Raw genomic sequence first — 19609 nt, 5'->3', positions numbered from 1 at the left:
AAATCAGGCCCTGATTAGAAGGGAAATCACCCACCTGGTGTCCCACGTCTAAATCAGGCCCTGATTAGAGGGGAAATCACCCACCTGGTGTCCCAGGTCTAAATCAGTCCCTGATTAGAGGGGAATCACCCACCATGGTGTCCCAGGTCTAAATCAGGCCCTGATTAGAGGGGGAATCACCCACCTGGTGTCCCAGGTCTAAATCGGGCGCTGATTAGAGGGGAATCACCCACCCTGGTGTCCCAGGTCTAAATCAGGCCCTGATTAGAGGGGGAATCACCCACCTGGTGTCCCAGGTCTAAATCAGGCCCTGATTAGAGGGGGAATAACCCACCTGGTGTCCCAGGTCTAAATCAGGCCCTGATTAGAGGGGAATCACCCACCATGGTGTCCCAGGTCTAAATCAGGCCCTGATTAGAGGGGAATCACCCACCCTGGTGTCCCAGGTCTAAATCAGGCCCTGATTAGAGGGGGAATCATCCATCTGGTGTCCCAGGTCTAAATCAGGCCCTGATTAGAGGGGAAATCACCCACCTGGTGTCCCAGGTCTAAATCAGGCCCTGATTAGAGGGGGAATCACCCACCTGGTGTCCCAGGTCTAAATCAGGCCCTGATTAGAGGGGGAATCACCCACCTGGTGTCCCAGGTCTAAATCAGGCCCTGATTAGAGGGGAATCACCCACCATGGTGTCCCAGGTCTAAATCAGGCCCTGATTAGAGGGGGAATCACCCACCTGGTGTCCCAGGTCTAAATCAGGCCCTGATTAGAGGGGAATCACCCACCATGGTGTCCCAGGTCTAAATCAGGCCCTGATTAGAGGGGGAATCACCCACCTGGTGTCCCAGGTCTAAATCAGGCCCTGATTAGAGGGGGAATCACCCACCTGGTGTCCCAGGTCTAAATCAGGCCCTAATTAGAGGGGAATCACCCACCATGGTGTCCCAGGTCTAAATCAGGCCCTGATTAGAGGGGGAATCACCCACCTGGTGTCCCAGGTCTAAATCAGGCCCTGATTAGAGGGGAATCACCCACCTGGTGTCCCAGGTCTAAATCAGGCCCTGATTAGAGGGGGAATCACCCACCTGGTGTCCCAGGTCTAAATCAGTCCCTGATTAGAGGTGGAATCACCCACCCTGGTGTCCCAGGTCTAAATCAGGCCCTGATTAGAGGGGAAGAATGAAAAATGGCGGTGGTTGAGTTTGAGGGCTCTATTTAGTGCACTACATTTGACCAGGTCCATAGCTCTAGTCAAAAGTAGTGCACTATATAGGGACTAGGGTGGCGTTTGGGGCGGAGACCAACACTCCTCACCATCGACCCTGCTCTCAGCATCGCAGCACGTTCCCTGTCAGTCGGATCAGAACAGGAAAAGGGAAACCAGATCGTCATCTGTTAGTATAAACAGTTGACATGTCTAACGCCTCATAACTGGGCTAGTCTTGGGTGCTGGTGGGACGTTGGGGACCGTAAGGGCCACGGTCTGGTTGGAGTCCCAAGTGGTCCCCTGTTCCCTTTAGAGGTCACTACTTTAGACCACACAGCCTTTGGGCCTTGGTCCTCTGGTCAACAGTAGTGCACTACTTTATACCACAGCCTTTGGGCCCTGGTCCTCTGGTCAACAGTAGTGCACTACTTTAGACCACAGCCTTTGGGCCCTGGTCCTCTGGTCAACAGTAGTGCACTACTTTAGACCACAGCCTTTGGGCCCTGGTCCTCTGGTCAACAGTAGTGCACTACTTTAGACCACAGGCTTTGGGCCTTGGTCCTCTGGTCAACAGTAGTGCACTACTTTAGACCACAGCCTTTGGGCCCTGGTCCTCTGGTCAACAGTAGTGCACTACTTTAGACCACAGCCTTTGGGCCCTGGTCCTCTGGTCAACAGTAGTGCACTACTTTAGACCACACAGCCTTTGGGCCCTGGTCCTCTGGTCAACAGTAGTGCACTACTTTAGACCACAAGCTTTGGGCCCTGGTCCTCTGGTCAACAGTAGTGCACTACTTTAGACCACAGTCTTTGGGCCCTGGTCCTCTGGTCAACAGTAGTGCACTACTTTAGACCACACAGCCTTCGGGCCCTGGTCCTCTGGTAAACAGTAGTGCACTACTTTAGACCACAGGCTTTGGGCCCTGGTCCTCTGGTAAACAGTAGTGCACTACTTTCGACCACACAGCCTTTGGGCCCTGGTCCTCTGGTCAACAGTAGTGCACTCTAAAGGGAATAGGGAGACATTGGGGGCGCAGTCCCAGACTGTTTAGGACTGGGTCATTTGTCTCCTGGCCACTGGGGGGGGGGGGGGGGGGGGGGGTTGAATCTGAAGGGGCAGAGGGGAAGGGGCAGAGGGGAAGGGGAAGGGGCAGAGGGGAAGGGGCAGAGGGGAAGGGGAAGGGGCAGAGGGGAAGGGGCAGAGGGGAAGGGGCAGAGCGGAAGGGGAAGGGGCAGAGGGGAAGGGGCAGAGGGGAAGGGGCAGAGGGGAAGGGGCAGAGGGGAAGGGGAAGGGGCAGAGGGGAAGGGGCAGAGGGGAAGGGGCAGAGGGGAAGGGGCAGAGGGGCAGGGGCAGAGGGGAAGGGGCAGTGGGGAAGGGGCAGAGCGGAAGGGGAAGGGGCAGAGGGGAAGGGGTAGAGGGGAAGGGGCAGAGGGGAAGGGGTAGAGGGGAAGGGGCAGAGGGGAAGGGGCAGAGGGGAAGGGGAAGGGGCAGAGGGGAAGGGGCAGAGGGGAAGGGGCAGAGCGGAAGGGGAAGGGGCAGAGGGGAAGGGGCAGAGGGGAAGGGGCAGAGGGGAAGGGGAAGGGGCAGAGGGGAAGGGGCAGAGGGGAAGGGGCAGAGGGGCAGGGGCAGTGGGGAAGGGGCAGAGCGGAAGGGGAAGGGGCAGAGGGGAAGGGGCAGAGGGGAAGGGGCAGAGGGGAAGGGGCAGAGGGGAAGGGGCAGAGGGGAAGGGGCAGAGGGGAAGGGGAAGGGGCAGAGGGGAAGGCGAAGGGGCAGAGGGGAAGGGGCAGAGGGGAAGGGGCAGAGGGGAAGGGGAAGGGGCAGAGGGGAAGGGGCAGAGGGGAAAAGGAAGGGGCAGAGGGGAAGGGAGAGAGGGGAAGGGGCAGAGGGGAAGGGGAAGGGGCAGAGGGGAAGGGGCAGAGGGGAAGGGGCAGAGGGGAAGGGGCAGAGGGGAAGGGGCAGAGGGGAAGGGGCAGAGGGGAAGGGGCAGAGGGGAAGGGGCAGAGGGGAAGGGGCAGAGGGGAAGGGGAAGGGGCAGAGGGGAAGGGGCAGGGGCAGAGCGGAAGGGGCAGAGGGGAAGGGGCAGAGGGGAAGGGGCAGAGGGGAAGGGGCAGAGCGGAAGGGGCAGAGGGGAAGGGGCAGAGGGGAAGGGGAAGGGGCAGAGGGGAGGGGGCAGAGGGGAAGGGGCAGAGCGGAAGGGGCAGAGGGGAAGGGGCAGAGGGGAAGGGGCAGAGGGGAAGGGGCAGAGGGGAAGGGGCAGAGGGGAAGGGGCAGAGGGGAAGGGGCAGAGCGGAAGGGGCAGAGGGGAAGGGGCAGAGGGGAAGGGGCAGAGGGGAAGGGGCAGAGGGGAAGGGGCAGAGGGGAAGGGGCAGAGGGGATTGGGCAGAGCGGAAGGGGCAGAGGGGAAGGGGCAGAGGGGAGGGGGCAGAGCGGAAGGGGCAGAGGGGAAGGGGCAGAGGAGAAGGGGAAGGGGGGAAGGGGCAGAGGGGAAGCGGCAGAGGGGAAGGGGCAGAGGGGAAGGGGCAGAGCGGAAGGGGCAGAGGGGAAGGGGAAGGGGCAGAGGGGAAGGGGCAGAGGGGAAGGGGAAGGGGGGAAGGGGCAGAGGGGAAGGGGCAGAGGGGAAGGGGCAGAGGGGAAGGGGCAGAGGGGAAGGGGCAGAGGGGAAGGGGCAGAGGGGAAGGGGCAGAGGGGAAGGGGAAGGGGCAGAGGGGAGGGGGCAGAGGGGAAGGGGCAGAGCGGAAGGGGCAGAGGGGAGGGGGCAGAGGGGAAGGGGCAGAGCGGAAGGGGCAGAGGGGAAGGGGCAGAGGGGAAGGGGCAGAGGGGAAGGGGCAGAGGGGAAGGGGCAGAGGGGAGGGGGCAGAGGGGATGGGGCAGAGGGGAAGGGGCAGAGGGGAAGGGGCAGAGGGGAAGGGGCAGAGGGGAAGGGGCAGAGCGGAAGGGGCAGAGCGGAAGGGGCAGAGCGGAAGGGGCAGAGGGGAAGGGGCAGAGGGGAAGGGGCAGAGGGGAGGGGGCAGAGGGGAAGGGGCAGAGCGGAAGGGGCAGAGGGGAAGGGGCAGAGCGGAAGGGGCAGAGGGGAAGGGGCAGAGGGGAGGGGGCAGAGCGGAAGGGGCAGAGCGGAAGGGGCAGAGGGGAAGGGGCAGAGCGGAAGGGGAAGGGGCAGAGGGGAAGGGGCAGAGGGGAAGGGGCAGAGGGGAAGGGGCAGAGGGGAAGGGGAAGGGGCAGAGGGGAAGGGGCAGAGGGGAAGAGGCAGAGGGGAAGGGGCAGAGGGGAAGGGGCAGAGGGGAAGGGGCAGAGGGGAAGGGGAAGGGGCAGAGGGGAAGGGGCAGAGGGGAAGGGGCAGAGGGGAAGGGGCAGAGGGGAAGGGGCAGAGGGGAAGGGGAAGGGGCAGAGGGGAAGGGGCAGAGGGGAAGGGGAAGGGGCAGAGGGGAAGGGGCAGAGGGGAAGGGGCAGAGGGGAGGGGGCAGAGGGGAAGGGGCAGAGGGGAAGGGGCAGAGGGGAAGGGGAAGGGGCAGAGGGGAGGGGGCAGAGGGGAAGGGGCAGAGGGGAAGGGGCAGAGGGGAAGGGGCAGAGCGGAAGGGGCAGAGGGGAAGGGGCAGAGGGGAGGGGGCAGAGCGGAAGGGGCAGAGCGGAAGGGGCAGAGCGGAAGGGGCAGAGCGGAAGGGGAAGGGGCAGAGGGGAAGGGGCAGAGGGGAAGGGGAAGGGGCAGAGGGGAAGGGGCAGAGGGGAAGGGGCAGAGGGGAAGAGGAAGGGGCAGAGGGGAAGGGGCAGAGGGGAAGGGGCAGAGGGGAAGGGGAAGGGGCAGAGGGGAAGGGGCAGAGGGGAAGGGGCAGAGGGGAAGGGGCAGAGGGGAAGGGGCAGAGGGGAAGGGGCAGAGGGGAAGGGGAAGGGGCAGAGGGGAAGGGGCAGAGGGGAAGGGGCAGAGGGGAAGGGGCAGAGGGGAAGGGGAAGGGGCAGAGGGGAAGGGGAAGGGGCAGAGGGGAAGGGGCAGAGGGGAAGGGGAAGGGGCAGAGGGGAAGGGGCAGAGGGGAATGGGCAGAGGGGAAGGGGAAGAGGGGCAGAGGGGAAGGGACAGAGGGGAAGGGGCAGAGGGGAAGGGGCAGAGGGGAAGGGGCAGAGGGGGAGGGGCAGAGGGGAAGGGGCAGAGGGGAAGGGGCAGAGGGGAAGGGGCAGAGGGGAAGGGGAAGGGGCAGAGGGGAAGGGGAAGAGGGGAAGGGGCAGAGGGGAAGGGGCAGAGGGGAAGGGGAAGGGGCAGAGGGGAAGGGGCAGAGGGGAAGGGGCAGAGGGGAAGGGGAAGGGGCAGAGGGGAAGGGGGCAGAGCGGAAGAGGAAGGGGCAGAGGGGAAGGGGCAGAGGGGAAGGGGCAGAGGGGCAGAGGGGCAGAGGGAAGGGGCAGAGGGGAAGGGGCAGAGGGGAAGGGGCAGAGGGGAAGGGGCAGAGGGGAAGGGGAAGGGGCAGAGGGGAAGGGGCAGAGGGGAAGGGGAAGGGGCAGAGGGGAAGGGGCAGAGGGGAAGGGGCAGAGGGGAAGGGGAAGGGGCAGAGGGGAAGGGGCAGAGGGGAAGGGGCAGAGGGGAAGGGGAAGGGGCAGAGGGGAAGGGGCAGAGGGGAAGGGGCAGAGGGGAAGGGGCAGAGGGGAAGGGGCAGAGGGGAAGGGGAGGGGGCAGAGGGGAAGGGGCAGAGGGGAAGGGGCAGAGCGGAAGGGGCAGAGGGGAAGGGGCAGAGGGGAGGGGGCAGAGGGGAAGGGGCAGAGCGGAAGGGGCAGAGCGGAAGGGGCAGAGCGGAAGGGGCAGAGCGGAAGGGGAAGGGGCAGAGGGGAAGGGGCAGAGGGGAAGGGGCAGAGGGGAAGGGGCAGAGGGGAAGGGGCAGAGGGGAAGGGGAAGGGGCAGAGGGGAAGGGGAAGAGGGGAAGGGGAAGGGGCAGAGGGGAAGGGGCAGAGGGGAAGGGGCAGAGGGGAAGGGGGAAGAGGGGAAGGGGAAGGGGAAAGAGGGGAAGGGGGTAGGGGGAAGAGGGGAAGGGGAAGGGGAAAGAGGGGAAGGGGCAGAGGGGAAGGGGCAGAGGGGAAGGGGCAGAGGGGAAGGGACAGAGGGGAAGGGGCAGAGGGGAAGGGGGGAAGGGACAGAGGGGAAGGGGAAGAGGGGAAGGGGGAAGGGACAGAGGGGAAGGGGAAGGGGCAGAGGGGAAGGGGAAGGGACAGAGGGGAAGGGGCAAAGGGGAAGGGGAAGGGACAGAGGGGAAGGGGCAGAGGGGAAGGGGGGAAGGGACAGAGGGGAAGGGGGGAAGGGACAGAGGGGAAGGGGCAGAGGGGAAGGGGGGAAGGGACAGAGGGGAAGGGGCAGAGGGGAAGGGGAAGGGGCAGAGGGGAAGGGGCAGAGGGGAAGGGGGGAAGGGACAGAGGGGACGGGGAAGGGGCAGAGGGGAAGGGACAGAGGGGAAGGGGCAGAGGGGAAGGGGGAGAGGGGAAGGGACAGAGGGGAAGGGGCAGAGGGGAAGGGGGGAAGGGGCAGAGGGGAAGGGGCAGAGGGGAAGGGGCAGAGGGGAAGGGGCAGAGGGGAAGGGGCAGAGGGGAAGGGGCAGAGGGGAAGGGGAAGGGACAGAGGGGAAGGGACAGAGGGGAAGGGGCAGAGGGGAGGGGGCAGAGGGGAAGGGGCAGAGGGGAAGGGGCAGAGGGGAAGGGGCAGAGGGGATTGGGCAGAGCGGAAGGGGCAGAGGGGAAGGGGCAGAGGGGAGGGGGCAGAGCGGAAGGGGCAGAGGGGAAGGGGCAGAGGGGAAGGGGAAGGGGGGAAGGGGCAGAGGGGAAGCGGCAGAGGGGAAGGGGCAGAGGGGAAGGGGCAGAGCGGAAGGGGCAGAGGGGAAGGGGAAGGGGCAGAGGGGAAGGGGCAGAGGGGAAGGGGAAGGGGGGAAGGGGAAGGGGCAGAGGGGAAGGGGCAGAGGGGAAGGGGCAGAGGGGAAGGGGCAGAGGGGAAGGGGAAGGGGCAGAGGGGAGGGGGCAGAGGGGAAGGGGCAGAGCGGAAGGGGCAGAGGGGAGGGGGCAGAGGGGAAGGGGCAGAGCGGAAGGGGCAGAGGGGAAGGGGCAGAGGGGAAGGGGCAGAGGGGAAGGGGCAGAGGGGAAGGGGCAGAGGGGAGGGGGCAGAGGGGAAGGGGCAGAGGGGAAGGGGCAGAGCGGAAGGGGCAGAGGGGAAGGGGCAGAGCGGAAGGGGCAGAGGGGAAGGGGCAGAGGGGAAGGGGCAGAGGGGAAGGGGCAGAGGGGAGGGGGCAGAGCGGAAGGGGCAGAGCGGAAGGGGCAGAGGGGAAGGGGCAGAGCGGAAGGGGAAGGGGCAGAGGGGAAGGGGCAGAGGGGAAGGGGCAGAGGGGAAGGGGCAGAGGGGAAGGGGAAGGGGCAGAGGGGAAGGGGCAGAGGGGAAGAGGCAGAGGGGAAGGGGCAGAGGGGAAGGGGCAGAGGGGAAGGGGCAGAGGGGAAGGGGAAGGGGCAGAGGGGAAGGGGCAGAGGGGAAGGGGCAGAGGGGAAGGGGAAGGGGCAGAGGGGAAGGGGCAGAGGGGAAGGGGCAGAGGGGAAGGGGAAGGGGCAGAGGGGAAGGGGCAGAGGGGAAGGGGCAGAGGGGAGGGGGCAGAGGGGAAGGGGCAGAGGGGAAGGGGCAGAGGGGAAGGGGAAGGGGCAGAGGGGAGGGGGCAGAGGGGAAGGGGCAGAGGGGAAGGGGCAGAGGGGAAGGGGCAGAGCGGAAGGGGCAGAGGGGAAGGGGCAGAGGGGAGGGGGCAGAGCGGAAGGGGCAGAGCGGAAGGGGCAGAGCGGAAGGGGCAGAGCGGAAGGGGAAGGGGCAGAGGGGAAGGGGCAGAGGGGAAGGGGAAGGGGCAGAGGGGAAGGGGCAGAGGGGAAGGGGCAGAGGGGAAGGGTAAGGGGCAGAGGGGAAGGGGCAGAGGGGAAGGGGCAGAGGGGAAGGGGAAGGGGCAGAGGGGAAGGGGCAGAGGGGAAGGGGCAGAGGGGAAGGGGCAGAGGGGAAGGGGCAGAGGGGAAGGGGCAGAGGGGAAGGGGCAGAGGGGAAGGGGAAGGGGCAGAGGGGAAGGGGCAGAGGGGAAGGGGCAGAGGGGAAGGGGCAGAGGGGAAGGGGAAGGGGCAGAGGGGAAGGGGAAGGGGCAGAGGGGAAGGGGCAGAGGGGAAGGGGAAGGGGCAGAGGGGAAGGGGCAGAGGGGAATGGGCAGAGGGGAAGGGGAAGGGGCAGAGGGGAAGGGACAGAGGGGAAGGGGCAGAGGGGAAGGGGCAGAGGGGAAGGGGCAGAGGGGGAGGGGCAGAGGGGAAGGGGCAGAGGGGAAGGGGCAGAGGGGAAGGGGCAGAGGGGAAGGGGAAGGGGCAGAGGGGAAGGGGAAGAGGGGAAGGGGCAGAGGGGAAGGGGAAGGGGCAGAGGGGAAGGGGCAGAGGGGAAGGGGCAGAGGGGAAGGGGCAGAGGGGAAGGGGCAGAGGGGAAGGGGAAGGGGCAGAGGGGAAGGGGGCAGAGCGGAAGAGGAAGGGGTAGAGGGGAAGGGGCAGAGGGGAAGGGGCAGAGGGGCAGAGGGGCAGAGGGAAGGGGCAGAGGGGAAGGGGCAGAGGGGAAGGGGCAGAGGGGAAGGGGCAGAGGGGAAGGGGAAGGGGCAGAGGGGAAGGGGCAGAGGGGAAGGGGAAGGGGCAGAGGGGAAGGGGCAGAGGGGAAGGGGCAGAGGGGAAGGGGCAGAGGGGAAGGGGAAGGGGCAGAGGGGAAGGGGCAGAGGGGAAGGGGCAGAGGGGAAGGGGCAGAGGGGAAGGGGAAGGGGCAGAGGGGAAGGGGCAGAGGGGAAGGGGCAGAGGGGAAGGGGCAGAGGGGAAGGGGAGGGGGCAGAGGGGAAGGGGCAGAGCGGAAGGGGCAGAGCGGAAGGGGCAGAGGGGAAGGGGCAGAGGGGAGGGGGCAGAGGGGAAGGGGCAGAGCGGAAGGGGCAGAGCGGAAGGGGCAGAGCGGAAGGGGCAGAGCGGAAGGGGAAGGGGCAGAGGGGAAGGGGCAGAGGGGAAGGGGCAGAGGGGAAGGGGCAGAGGGGAAGGGGCAGAGGGGAAGGGGAAGGGGCAGAGGGGAAGGGGAAGAGGGGAAGGGGAAGGGGCAGAGGGGAAGGGGCAGAGGGGAAGGGGCAGAGGGGAAGGGGCAGAGGGGAAGGGGAAGGGGAAGAGGGGAAGGGGAAGGGGCAGAGGGGAAGGGGCAGAGGGGAAGGGGCAGAGGGGAAGGGGCAGAGGGGAAGGGACAGAGGGGAAGGGGCAGAGGGGAAGGGGGGAAGGGACAGAGGGGAAGGGGAAGAGGGGAAGGGGGGAAGGGACAGAGGGGAAGGGGAAGGGGCAGAGGGGAAGGGGAAGGGACAGAGGGGAAGGGGCAGAGGGGAAGGGGAAGGGACAGAGGGGAAGGGGCAGAGGGGAAGGGGGGAAGGGACAGAGGGGAAGGGGGGAAGGGACAGAGGGGAAGGGGCAGAGGGGAAGGGGGGAAGGGACAGAGGGGAAGGGGCAGAGGGGAAGGGGAAGGGACAGAGGGGAAGGGGCAGAGGGGAAGGGGGGAAGGGACAGAGGGGACGGGGAAGGGGCAGAGGGGAAGGGACAGAGGGGAAGGGGCAGAGGGGAAGGGGGAGAGGGGAAGGGACAGAGGGGAAGGGGCAGAGGGGAAGGGGGGAAGGGGCAGAGGGGAAGGGGCAGAGGGGAAGGGGCAGAGGGGAAGGGGCAGAGGGGAAGGGGCAGAGGGGAAGGGGAAGGGACAGAGGGGAAGGGACAGAGGGGAAGGGGCAGAGGGGAAGGGGCAGAGGGGAAGGGGCAGAGGGGAAGGGGCAGAGGGGAAGGGGAAGGGGCAGAGGGGAAGGGGCAGAGGGGAAGGGGCAGAGGGGAAGGGGCAGAGGGGAAGGGGCAGAGGGGAAGGGACAGAGGGGAAGGGGAAGGGACAGAGGGGAAGGGGCAGAGGGGAAGGGGCAGAGGGGAAGGGGCAGAGGGGAAGGGGCAGAGGGGAAGGGGCAGAGGGGAAGGGGCAGAGGGGAAGGGGAAGGGACAGAGGGGAAGGGACAGAGGGGAAGGGGCAGAGGGGAAGGGGCAGAGGGGAAGGGGCAGAGGGGAAGGGGCAGAGGGGAAGGGACAGAGGGGAAGGGGAAGGGACAGAGGGGAAGGGACAGAGGGGAAGGGGCAGAGGGGAAGGGGCAGAGGGGAAGGGGAAGGGGCAGAGGGGAAGGGGAAGGGGCAGAGGGGAAGGGGCAGAGGGGAAGGGACAGAGGGGAAGGGGAAGGGACAGAGGGGAAGGGGCAGAGGGGAAGGGGGGAAGGGACAGAGGGGAAGGGACAGAGGGGAAGGGACAGAGGGGAAGGGGAAGGGACAGAGGGGAAGGGGGGAAGGGACAGAGGGGAAGGGACAGAGGGGAAGGGGCAGAGGGGAAGGGGGGAAGGGACAGAGGGGAAGGGACAGAGGGGAAGGGGGGAAGGGACAGAGGGGAAGGGGCAGAGGGGAAGGGGGGAAGGGACAGAGGGGAAGGGACAGAGGGGAAGAGGGGAAGGGGAAGGGGCAGAGGGGAAGGGGCAGAGGGGAAGGGGCAGAGGGGAAGGGGCAGAGGGGAAGGGGAAGGGGCAGAGGGGAAGGGGAAGGGGCAGAGGGGAAGGGGCAGAGGGGAAGGGGCAGAGGGGAGGGGGCAGAGGGGAAGGGGCAGAGGGGAAGGGGCAGAGGGGAAGGGGAAGGGGCAGAGGGGAAGGGGCAGAGGGGAAGGGGCAGAGGGGAAGGGGAAGGGGCAGAGGGGAAGGGGCAGAGGGGAAGGGGAAGGGGAAGGGGCAGAGGGGAAGGGGCAGTAGATTTAGAAGGAGGGTTGGATGTTAATCTCTTGCCTGGTTCATTATGGGTCGCCTGGGTGTCTGCTGGCTGCTCCAGGGTTCTCTGGATGGGGCCAGTCTCTCCTGAGACCTGCCCCCCTGCGTGGAGCTCTGGCTGGGGCTCTGTTCCTGCACCGCTGGCCTGGAACGGGGCTGTTGGCACACACAGACACACAACCCAATAAGTAAAAACATTCACAACTGAATCAGCTACATTTTAAATAATGTATGAGTGAATTTCCATTTGAAATGTTACTGGCAGAGCATAATGCCAGTGAGTGTACTTCAGAGAAATGCCCCCCAGACTCACATTCAACTTCAATGTGAAAGGCCCTCTACCCTTCTCTGCCAAAGTCTTTTCACTTGTCTGAGTGTGTGTGTAAAACACACACAGAGAGACAGAGAGAGAGAGAGAGATATAGGAGCGAGAGAGCGAGAGAGCGAGAGCGAGAGCGAGAGAGAGAGAGAGAGAGAGAGAGGCGAGAGATATTGAGGAGAGAGCGTGATATATAGAGCAGAAAGAGAGAGAGCGAGATACAGTTGAAGTCGGAAGTTTAAATACACCTTAACCAAATACATTTAAACTCAGTTTTTCACAATTCCTGACATTTAATCCTAGTAAACATTCCCTGTCTTAGGTCTGTTAGGATCACCACTTTATTTTAAGAATGTGAAATGTCAGAATAATAGCAGAGAGAATTATTTATTTCAACTTTTATTTCTTTCATCACATTCCCAGTGGGTCAGAAGTTTACATACACTCAATTAGTATTTGGTAGCATTGTCTTTAAATTGTTTAACTTGGGTCAAACGTTTCGGGTAGACTTCCACAAGTTTCCCACAATAAGTTGGGTGAATTTTGGCCCATTCCTCCTGACAGAGCTGGTGTAACTGAGTCAGGTTTGCTCGCTTTTTCAGTTCTGCCCAAAATGTTTCTATAGGATTGAGGTCAGGCCTTTGTGATGGCCACTCCAATACCTTGACTTTGTTGTCCTTAAGCCATTTTGCCACAACTTTGGAAGTATGCTTGGGGTCATTGTCCATTTGGAAGACCCATTTGCGACCGCGCTTTAATTTCCTGACTGATGTCTTGAGATGTTGCTTCAATATATCCACATAATTGTCCTGCCTCATGATGCCATCTATTTTGTGAAGTGCACCAGTCCCTCCTGCAGAAAAGCACCCCCACAACATGATGCTGCCACCCCCGTGCTTCACGGTTGGGATGGTGTCCTTCGGCTTGCAAGACCCCCCCTTTTTCCTCCAAACATAACGATGGTCATTATGTCCAAACAGTTGTCCTCTGGTCCATCAGACCAGAGGACATTTCTCCAAAAAGTACGATCTTTGTCTCTATGTGCAGTTGCAAACCATAGTCTGGCTTTTTTATGGTGGTTTTGGAGCAGTGGCTTCTTCCTTGCTAAACGGCCTTTCAGGTTATGTCGATATAGGACTCGTTTTACTGTGGATATAGATACTTTTGTACCCGTTTCCTCCAGCATCTTCACAAGGTCCTTTGCTGTTGTTCTGGGATTGATTTGCACTTTTCGCACCAAAGTACGTTCATCTCTAGGAGGGGGGGTTTCTGGGCCTCTCCATCTCTCATTTCCATGTGTTTACCAGAGGAACAGAAAAGACAGAGAGGCTTTGAGGGGCCAGAGTGGAGGGGGAGAGAGATGGAGAGAGAGAGAGAGAGAGGGGGGGAGGGGGAGAGGGAGGGAGGAGGAGAGAAGGAGGGAGAGAGGGATGGAGAGAGGGAGGAGAGAGAGAGGGAGGAGAGAGAGAGGGAGGAGAGAGAGAGGGAGGAGGAGAGAGGGAGGAGGAGAGGGAGGGATGGAGAGAGGGAGGGATGGAGAGAGGGAGGAGGAGAGAGAGGGAGGAAGAGAGAGAGGGAGGAGGAGAGGGATGGAGAGAGGGAGGGATGGAGAGAGGGAGGGATGGAGAGAGGGAGGGATGGAGAGAGGGAGGAGGAGAGAGGGAGGAGGAGAGAGGGAGGAGGAGAGAGGGGTAGTGCTGGGCTGCCAGGGAGGAGGAGAGAGGGATGGAGAGAGGGAGGAGGAGAGAGGGAGGAGGAGAGGGAGGGATGGAGAGAGGGAAGGATGGAGAGAGGGAGGAGAGAGAGAGGGACGGGGAGAGAGGGATGGAGAGAGGGAGGAATGGAGAGAGGGAGGAGAGAGAGAGGGATGGAGAGAGAGAGGGAGGAGAGAGAGAGGGATGGAGAGAGGGAGGAGGAGAAAGGGATGGAGAGAGGGAGGGATGTAGTGCTGGGCTGCCAGGGAGGAGGAGGAGAGAGGGAGAGAGTGGCTCCAGTGCCAGACTTCCAGAGTCATGCAGGGGTCTGAGACTTCATGGGAACCTAGATGCCTCTCATCTGGTGTCAGAGCTGGAAGCCCTGTTCAGACGGAACAGCTATTACTAGACTCGTTGGTTATGTCATTATTATGTACAGGTGTCCCCATAATATATCACTGGAGGAAGGGTGATAATGTACAGGTGTCCCCATAATATATCACTGGAGGAAGTGATAATGTACAGGTGTCCCCATAATATATCACTGGAGGAAGTGATAATGTACAGGTGTCCCCATAATATATCACTGGAGGAAGTGATAATGTACAGGTGTCCCCATAATATATCACTGGAGGAAGGGTGATAATGTACAGGTGTCCCCATTATATATCACTGGAGGAAGGGTGATAATGTACAGGTGTCCCCATAATATATCACTGGAGGAAGTGATAATGTACAGGTGTCCCCATTATATATCACTGGAGGAAGGGATAATGTACAGGTGTCCCCATTATATATCACTGGAGGAAGGGTGATAATGTACAGGTGTCCCCATTATATATCACTGGAGGAAGGGTGATAATGTACAGGTGTCCCCATAATATATCACTGGAGGAAGGGTGATAATGTACAGGTGTCCCCATTATATATCACTGGAGGAAGTGATAATGTACAGGTGTCCCCATTATATATCACTGGAGGAAGGGATAATGTACAGGTGTCCCCATTATATATCACTGGAGGAAGGGTGATAATGTACAGGTGTCCCCATAATATATCACTGGAGGAAGTGATAATGTACAGGTGTCCCCATTATATATCACTGGAGGAAGGGATAATGTACAGGTGTCCCCATAATATATCACTGGAGGAAGGGTGATAATGTACAGGTGTCCCCATTATATATCACTGGAGGAAGGGTGATAATGTACAGGTGTCCCCATTATATATCACTGGAGGAAGGGTGATAATGTACAGGTGTCCCCATTATATATCACTGGAGGAAGGGATAATGTACAGGTGTCCCCATAATATATCACTGGAGGAAGGGTGATAATGTACAGGTGTCCCCATTATATATCACTGGAGGAAGTGATAATGTACAGGTGTCCCCATTATATATCACTGGAGGAAGGGATAATGTACAGGTGTCCCCATTATATATCACTGGAGGAAGGGTGATAATGTACAGGTGTCCCCATTATATATCACTGGAGGAAGTGATAATGTACAGTAGACACCCCCCCCCCCCCCATCCCTCTGACGTGAGCTGCTGAACAGCCACAGTAGACGTCCGTCCCCCCCATCCCTCTGACGTGAGGGACAGTAGACGTCCGTCCCCCCATCCCTCTGACGTGAGCTGCTGAACAGCCACAGTAGACGTCCGTCCCCCCATCCCTCTGACGTGAGCTGCTGAACAGCCACAGTAGACGTCCGTCCCCCCATCCCTCTGACGTGAGCTGCTGAACAGCCACAGTAGACGTCCGTCCCCCCATCCCTCTGACGTGAGCTGCTAAACAGCCACAGTAGACGTCCGTCCCCCCATCCCTCTGACGTGAGCTGCTGAACAGCCACAGTAGACGTCCGTCCCCCCATCCCTCTGACGTGAGCTGCTGAACAGCCACAGTAGACGTCCGTCCCCCCATCCCTCTGACGTGAGCTGCTGAACAGCCACAGTAGACGTCCGTCCCCCCATCCCTCTGACGTGAGCTGCTGAACAGCCACAGTAGACGTCCGTCCCCCCATCCCTCTGACGTGAGGGACAGTAGATGTGTTTACGGATGAGAAAATGAAGTGACCATTTCCAAAAGGTTTAAGCTCAGTAGGGAATCAGTGATGCCCTGCTTTGAGATGTATTGCCTACATCAGAGTGTTTCGTTAAATAGGCAGAGACACAATAACCTATTTTGTTATCTCACATCTAATGAAATTGAAGTATTTGGTGATGTTCAATTTCAGTTATTTGGCACAAAAAAACTTTCGCTGTTAAAAGTTGATAAATGTCGGCCGTTCATATGAAATATATACACTTTGTTTTAAGCAATTCAATCAAATGAGTTATTGTTTTCTTGCTCAAACTGCAAAGCAGCACTTATCAAACCCTGAAACGTCTCTCAAAATGTCAAATGGCACAGAACTAGTATTATCCGAGGGCCTTGGAGTTTGTCGGGAAAACAGAAGGTTATTCTGGCTGGAATAGTGACTCTCCCGCCATGTAAAAATGACTGACACGGCAGATTTTCAAAGGACTAAAATGACATGGTGTTTTGTGCTTATGCACATCATTTCATTACCCGACCTATCCCAGTAAAACTAACCCCGTCCGGATAGAGCGAAGATATTTTTTCTGGGTGTTTCCTGGTCAGGTCACGTGAAAATACAACCATCTTATGCCCCTCCTCAGTAACTATTACTACTCCAGGTATATTCCTCCTCAGTAACTGTTACTATTCCAGGTCTATTCCTCCTCAGTAACTGTTACTATTCCAGGTCTATTCCTCCTCAGTAACTGTTACTATTCCAGGTCTATTCCTCCTCAGTAACTGTTACTATTCCAGGTCTATTCCTCCTCAGTAACTGTTACTATTCCAGATCTATTCCTCCTCAGTAACTATGAACTATTCCAGGTCTATTCCTCCTCAGTAACTGTTACTATTCCAGGTATATTCCTCCTCAGTAACTGTTACTACTCCAGGTCTATTCCTCCTCAGTAACTGTTACTATTCCAGGTATATTCCTCCTCAGTAACTGTTACTACTCCAGGTCTATTCCTCCTCAGTAACTGTTACTATTCCAGGTATATTCCTCCTCAGTAACTGTTACTACTCCAGGTCTATTCCTCCTCAGTAACTGTTACTATTCCAGGTATATTCCTCCTCAGTAACTGTTACTACTCCAGGTCTATTCCTCCTCAGTAACTGTTACTATTCCAGGTCTATTCCTCCTCAGTAACTATTACTATTCCAGGTCTATTCCTCCTCAGTAACTATTCCAGGTCTATTCCTCCTCAGTAACTGTTACTATTCCAGGTCTATTCCTCCTCAGTAACTGTTACTATTCCAGGTCTATTCCTCCTCAGTAACTGTTACTATTCCAGGTCTATTCCTCCTCAGTAACTATTCCAGGTCTATTCCTCCTCAGTAACTGTTACTATTCCAGGTCTATTCCTCCTCAGTAACTATTACTATTCCAGGTCTATTCCTCCTCAGTAACTGTTACTATTCCAGGTCTATTCCTCCTCAGTAACTGTTACTATTCCAGGTCTATTCCTCCTCAGTAACTATTCCAGGTCTATTCCTCCTCAGTAACTATTCCATGTCTATTCCTCCTCAGTAACTGTTACTATTCCAGGTCTATTCCTCCTCAGTAACTATTACTATTCCAGGTCTATTCCTCCTCAGTAACTATTACTATTCCAGGTCTATTCCTCCCCAGTAACTATTACTATTCCAGGTCTATTCCTCCTCAGTAACTATTCCAGGTCTATTCCTCCTCAGTAACTGTTACTATTCCAGGTCTATTCCTCCTCAGTAACTGTTACTATTCCAGGTCTATTCCTCCTCAGTAACTATTCCAGGTCTATTCCTCCTCAGTAACTGTTACTATTCCAGGTCTATTCCTCCTCAGTAACTATTCCAGGTCTATTCCTCCTCAGTAACTGTTACTATTCCAGGTCTATTCCTCCTCAGTAACTATTACTATTCCAGGTCTATTCCTCCTCAGTAACTGTTACTATTCCAGGTCTATTCCTCCTCAGTAACTGTTACTATTCCAGGTCTATTCCTCCTCAGTAACTATTCCAGGTCTATTCCTCCTCAGTAACTATTCCATGTCTATTCCTCCTCAGTAACTGTTACTACTCCAGGTCTATTCCTCCTCAGTAACTGTTACTATTCCAGGTCTATTCCTCCTCAGTAACTATTACTACTCCAGGTCTATTCCTCCTCAGTAACTGTTACTATTCCAGGTCTATTCCTCCTCAGTAACTGTTACTATTCCAGGTCTATTCCTCCTCAGTAACTATTACTACTCCAGGTCTATTCCTCCTCAGTAACTATTACTATTCCAGGTCTATTCCTCCTCAGTAACTAGTACTACTCCAGGTCTATTCCTCCTCAGTAACTGTTACTATTCCAGGTCTATTCCTCCTCAGTAACTATTACTATTCCAGGTCTATTCCTCCTCAGTAACTATTACTATTCCAGGTCTATTCCTCCTCAGTAACTATTCCAGGTCTATTCCTCCTCAGTAACTATTCCAGGTCTATTCCTCCTCAGTAACTATTCCAGGTCTATTCCTCCTCAGTAACTGTTCCAGGTCTATTCCTCCTCAGTAACTGTTACTATTCCAGGTCTATTCCTCCTCAGTAACTATTCCAGGTCTATTCCTCCTCAGTAACTATTCCAGGTCTATTCCTCCTCAGTAACTATTCCAGGTCTAATCCTCCTCAGTAACTGTTACTATTCCAGGTATATTCCTCCTCAGTAACTATTACTACTCCAGGTCTATTCCTCCTCAGTAACTATTAACTACTCCAGGTCTATTCCTCCTCAGTAACTGTTACTATTCCAGGTCCATTCCTCCTCAGTAACTATTACTATTCCAGGTCTATTCCTCCTCAGTAACTATGAACTATTCCAGGTCTATTCCTCCTCAGTAACTGTTACTATTCCAGGTTTATTCCTCCTCTATTCCAGCTATTCCAGGTCTATTCCTCCTCAGTAAGTATTCCTCCTCAGTAACTATTCCAGGTCTCTTATGAGAAACTGTCGAACCTTCCCAGCATGAGTTGAGGCTATGTTAGGTAACGTCCTGCCCCCGTCTGACACTGCAGGGCCTGGTGCGTCTGACACTGCAGGGCCTGGTACGTCTGACACTGCAGGGCCTGGTACGTCTCCAATCTGACTGGAACAGGAGTAAGGATTATCCGCTCCTCCTCTCGCTCCCGACAACACTTCCTCATTCTGAGGTGTTGTGACGACGCACAAAGCGGTTGCCGATCACGCCCGAGCACCATGCGCATGTCACTACCAATTAGGACGGCTCAATGAGGGTCTGAGAGGAGAGATGTTTCCAGGACACTACCTGGTCAGGCTGTTAGGGGGTACTGTACCTGGGACCTGGGGCCTGGGACTAGGGTAGAGGACGAGGGTACTGTACCTGGGACCTGGGGTAGAGGCTGGGTTAGGGTACTGTACCTGGGACCTGGGACCTGGGGCCTGGGGTAGAGGCTGGGTTAGGGTACTGTACCTGGGACCTGGGGCCTGGGACTAGGGTAGAGGACGAGGGTACTGTACCTGGGACCTGGGGCCTGGGACTAGGGTAGAGGACGAGGGTACTGTACCTGGGACCTGGGGCCTGGGACTAGGGTAGAGGACGAGGGTACTGTACCTGGGACCTGGGGCCTGGGACTAGGGTAGAGGACGAGGGTACTGTACCTGGGACCTGGGGTAGAGGACGAGGGTACTGTACCTGGGACCTGGGGCCTGGGGTAGAGGCTGGGTTAGGGTACTGTACCTGGGACCTGGGACTAGGGTAGAGGACGAGGGTACTGTACCTGGGACCTGGGGTAGAGGACGAGGGTACTGTACCTGGGACCTGGGGCCTGGGGTAGAGGCTGGGTTAGGGTACTGTACCTGGGACCTGGGACTAGGGTAGAGGACGAGGGTACTGTACCTGGGACCTGGGGTAGAGGCTGGGTTAGGGTACTGTACCTGGGACCTGGGACCTGGGGCCTGGGGTAGAGGCTGGGTTAGGGTACTGTACCTGGGACCTGGGGCCTGGGGTAGAGGCTGGGTTAGGGTACTGTACCTGGGACCTGGGGTAGGGGCTGGCTTCAGCTGGGGTATTTGGGCTAGAGGACGAGGGTACGGCAGGGTTTAGGGTACTGTACCTTCAGTGGGTGTACTGGGGCTGCTGTCTGCAGATGAGGTGTCCTCCTCTGCCCTGGGGGACGTGACTACGGGGTCATCCTGGGACAGTTTATCCTGGAGCTTGTCGTGTTGGCTCCGACTCGTCTTCTCCCACTGGGTGGCGACCAGGTTGCGGAGGAAGGTGCCTCTACAGGAACACAGACATGGAGGAAACTGGAGGTGACTGAGCCGCCATGGAGGGGGGGGGGTCGACAACACCATTACGGGACAAGCATGGCAAAAACCAAATCACCCAGGATCACAGCAACAAAACAATAGATTAGACAGATTAGAAGAGAGAGACAAAACCCCCACAGGACCTGAACCAGACACACTGATTATAGTCTAGAAATACACAAATATCATTTATAACCAAAATAATTTGATGTT

At 58.7% G+C, this 19609-nt stretch overlaps 1 protein-coding gene across 1 annotated transcript in view; it reads right to left on the bottom strand.

Annotated features, from left to right (window-relative positions):
* The window catches only part of LOC129852942 (FH1/FH2 domain-containing protein 1-like), a gene marked incomplete at its 5' end in the record, with an annotated part of 76681 nt that overhangs the window by 12779 nt on the left and 44293 nt on the right, over positions 1–19609 (bottom strand). Inside the window, 2 exon segments of the mRNA XM_055918541.1 lie at positions 11034–11171; positions 19201–19367. Of these exon segments, the coding sequence (XP_055774516.1) occupies positions 11034–11171; positions 19201–19367 (305 nt within the window).

Source organism: Salvelinus fontinalis, chromosome 4 (assembly GCF_029448725.1).
Source record: "Salvelinus fontinalis isolate EN_2023a chromosome 4, ASM2944872v1, whole genome shotgun sequence".
Classification (NCBI taxonomy): Eukaryota; Metazoa; Chordata; class Actinopteri; order Salmoniformes; family Salmonidae; genus Salvelinus; species Salvelinus fontinalis.
This window is presented reverse-complemented; position numbering and strand designations above follow the sequence as displayed.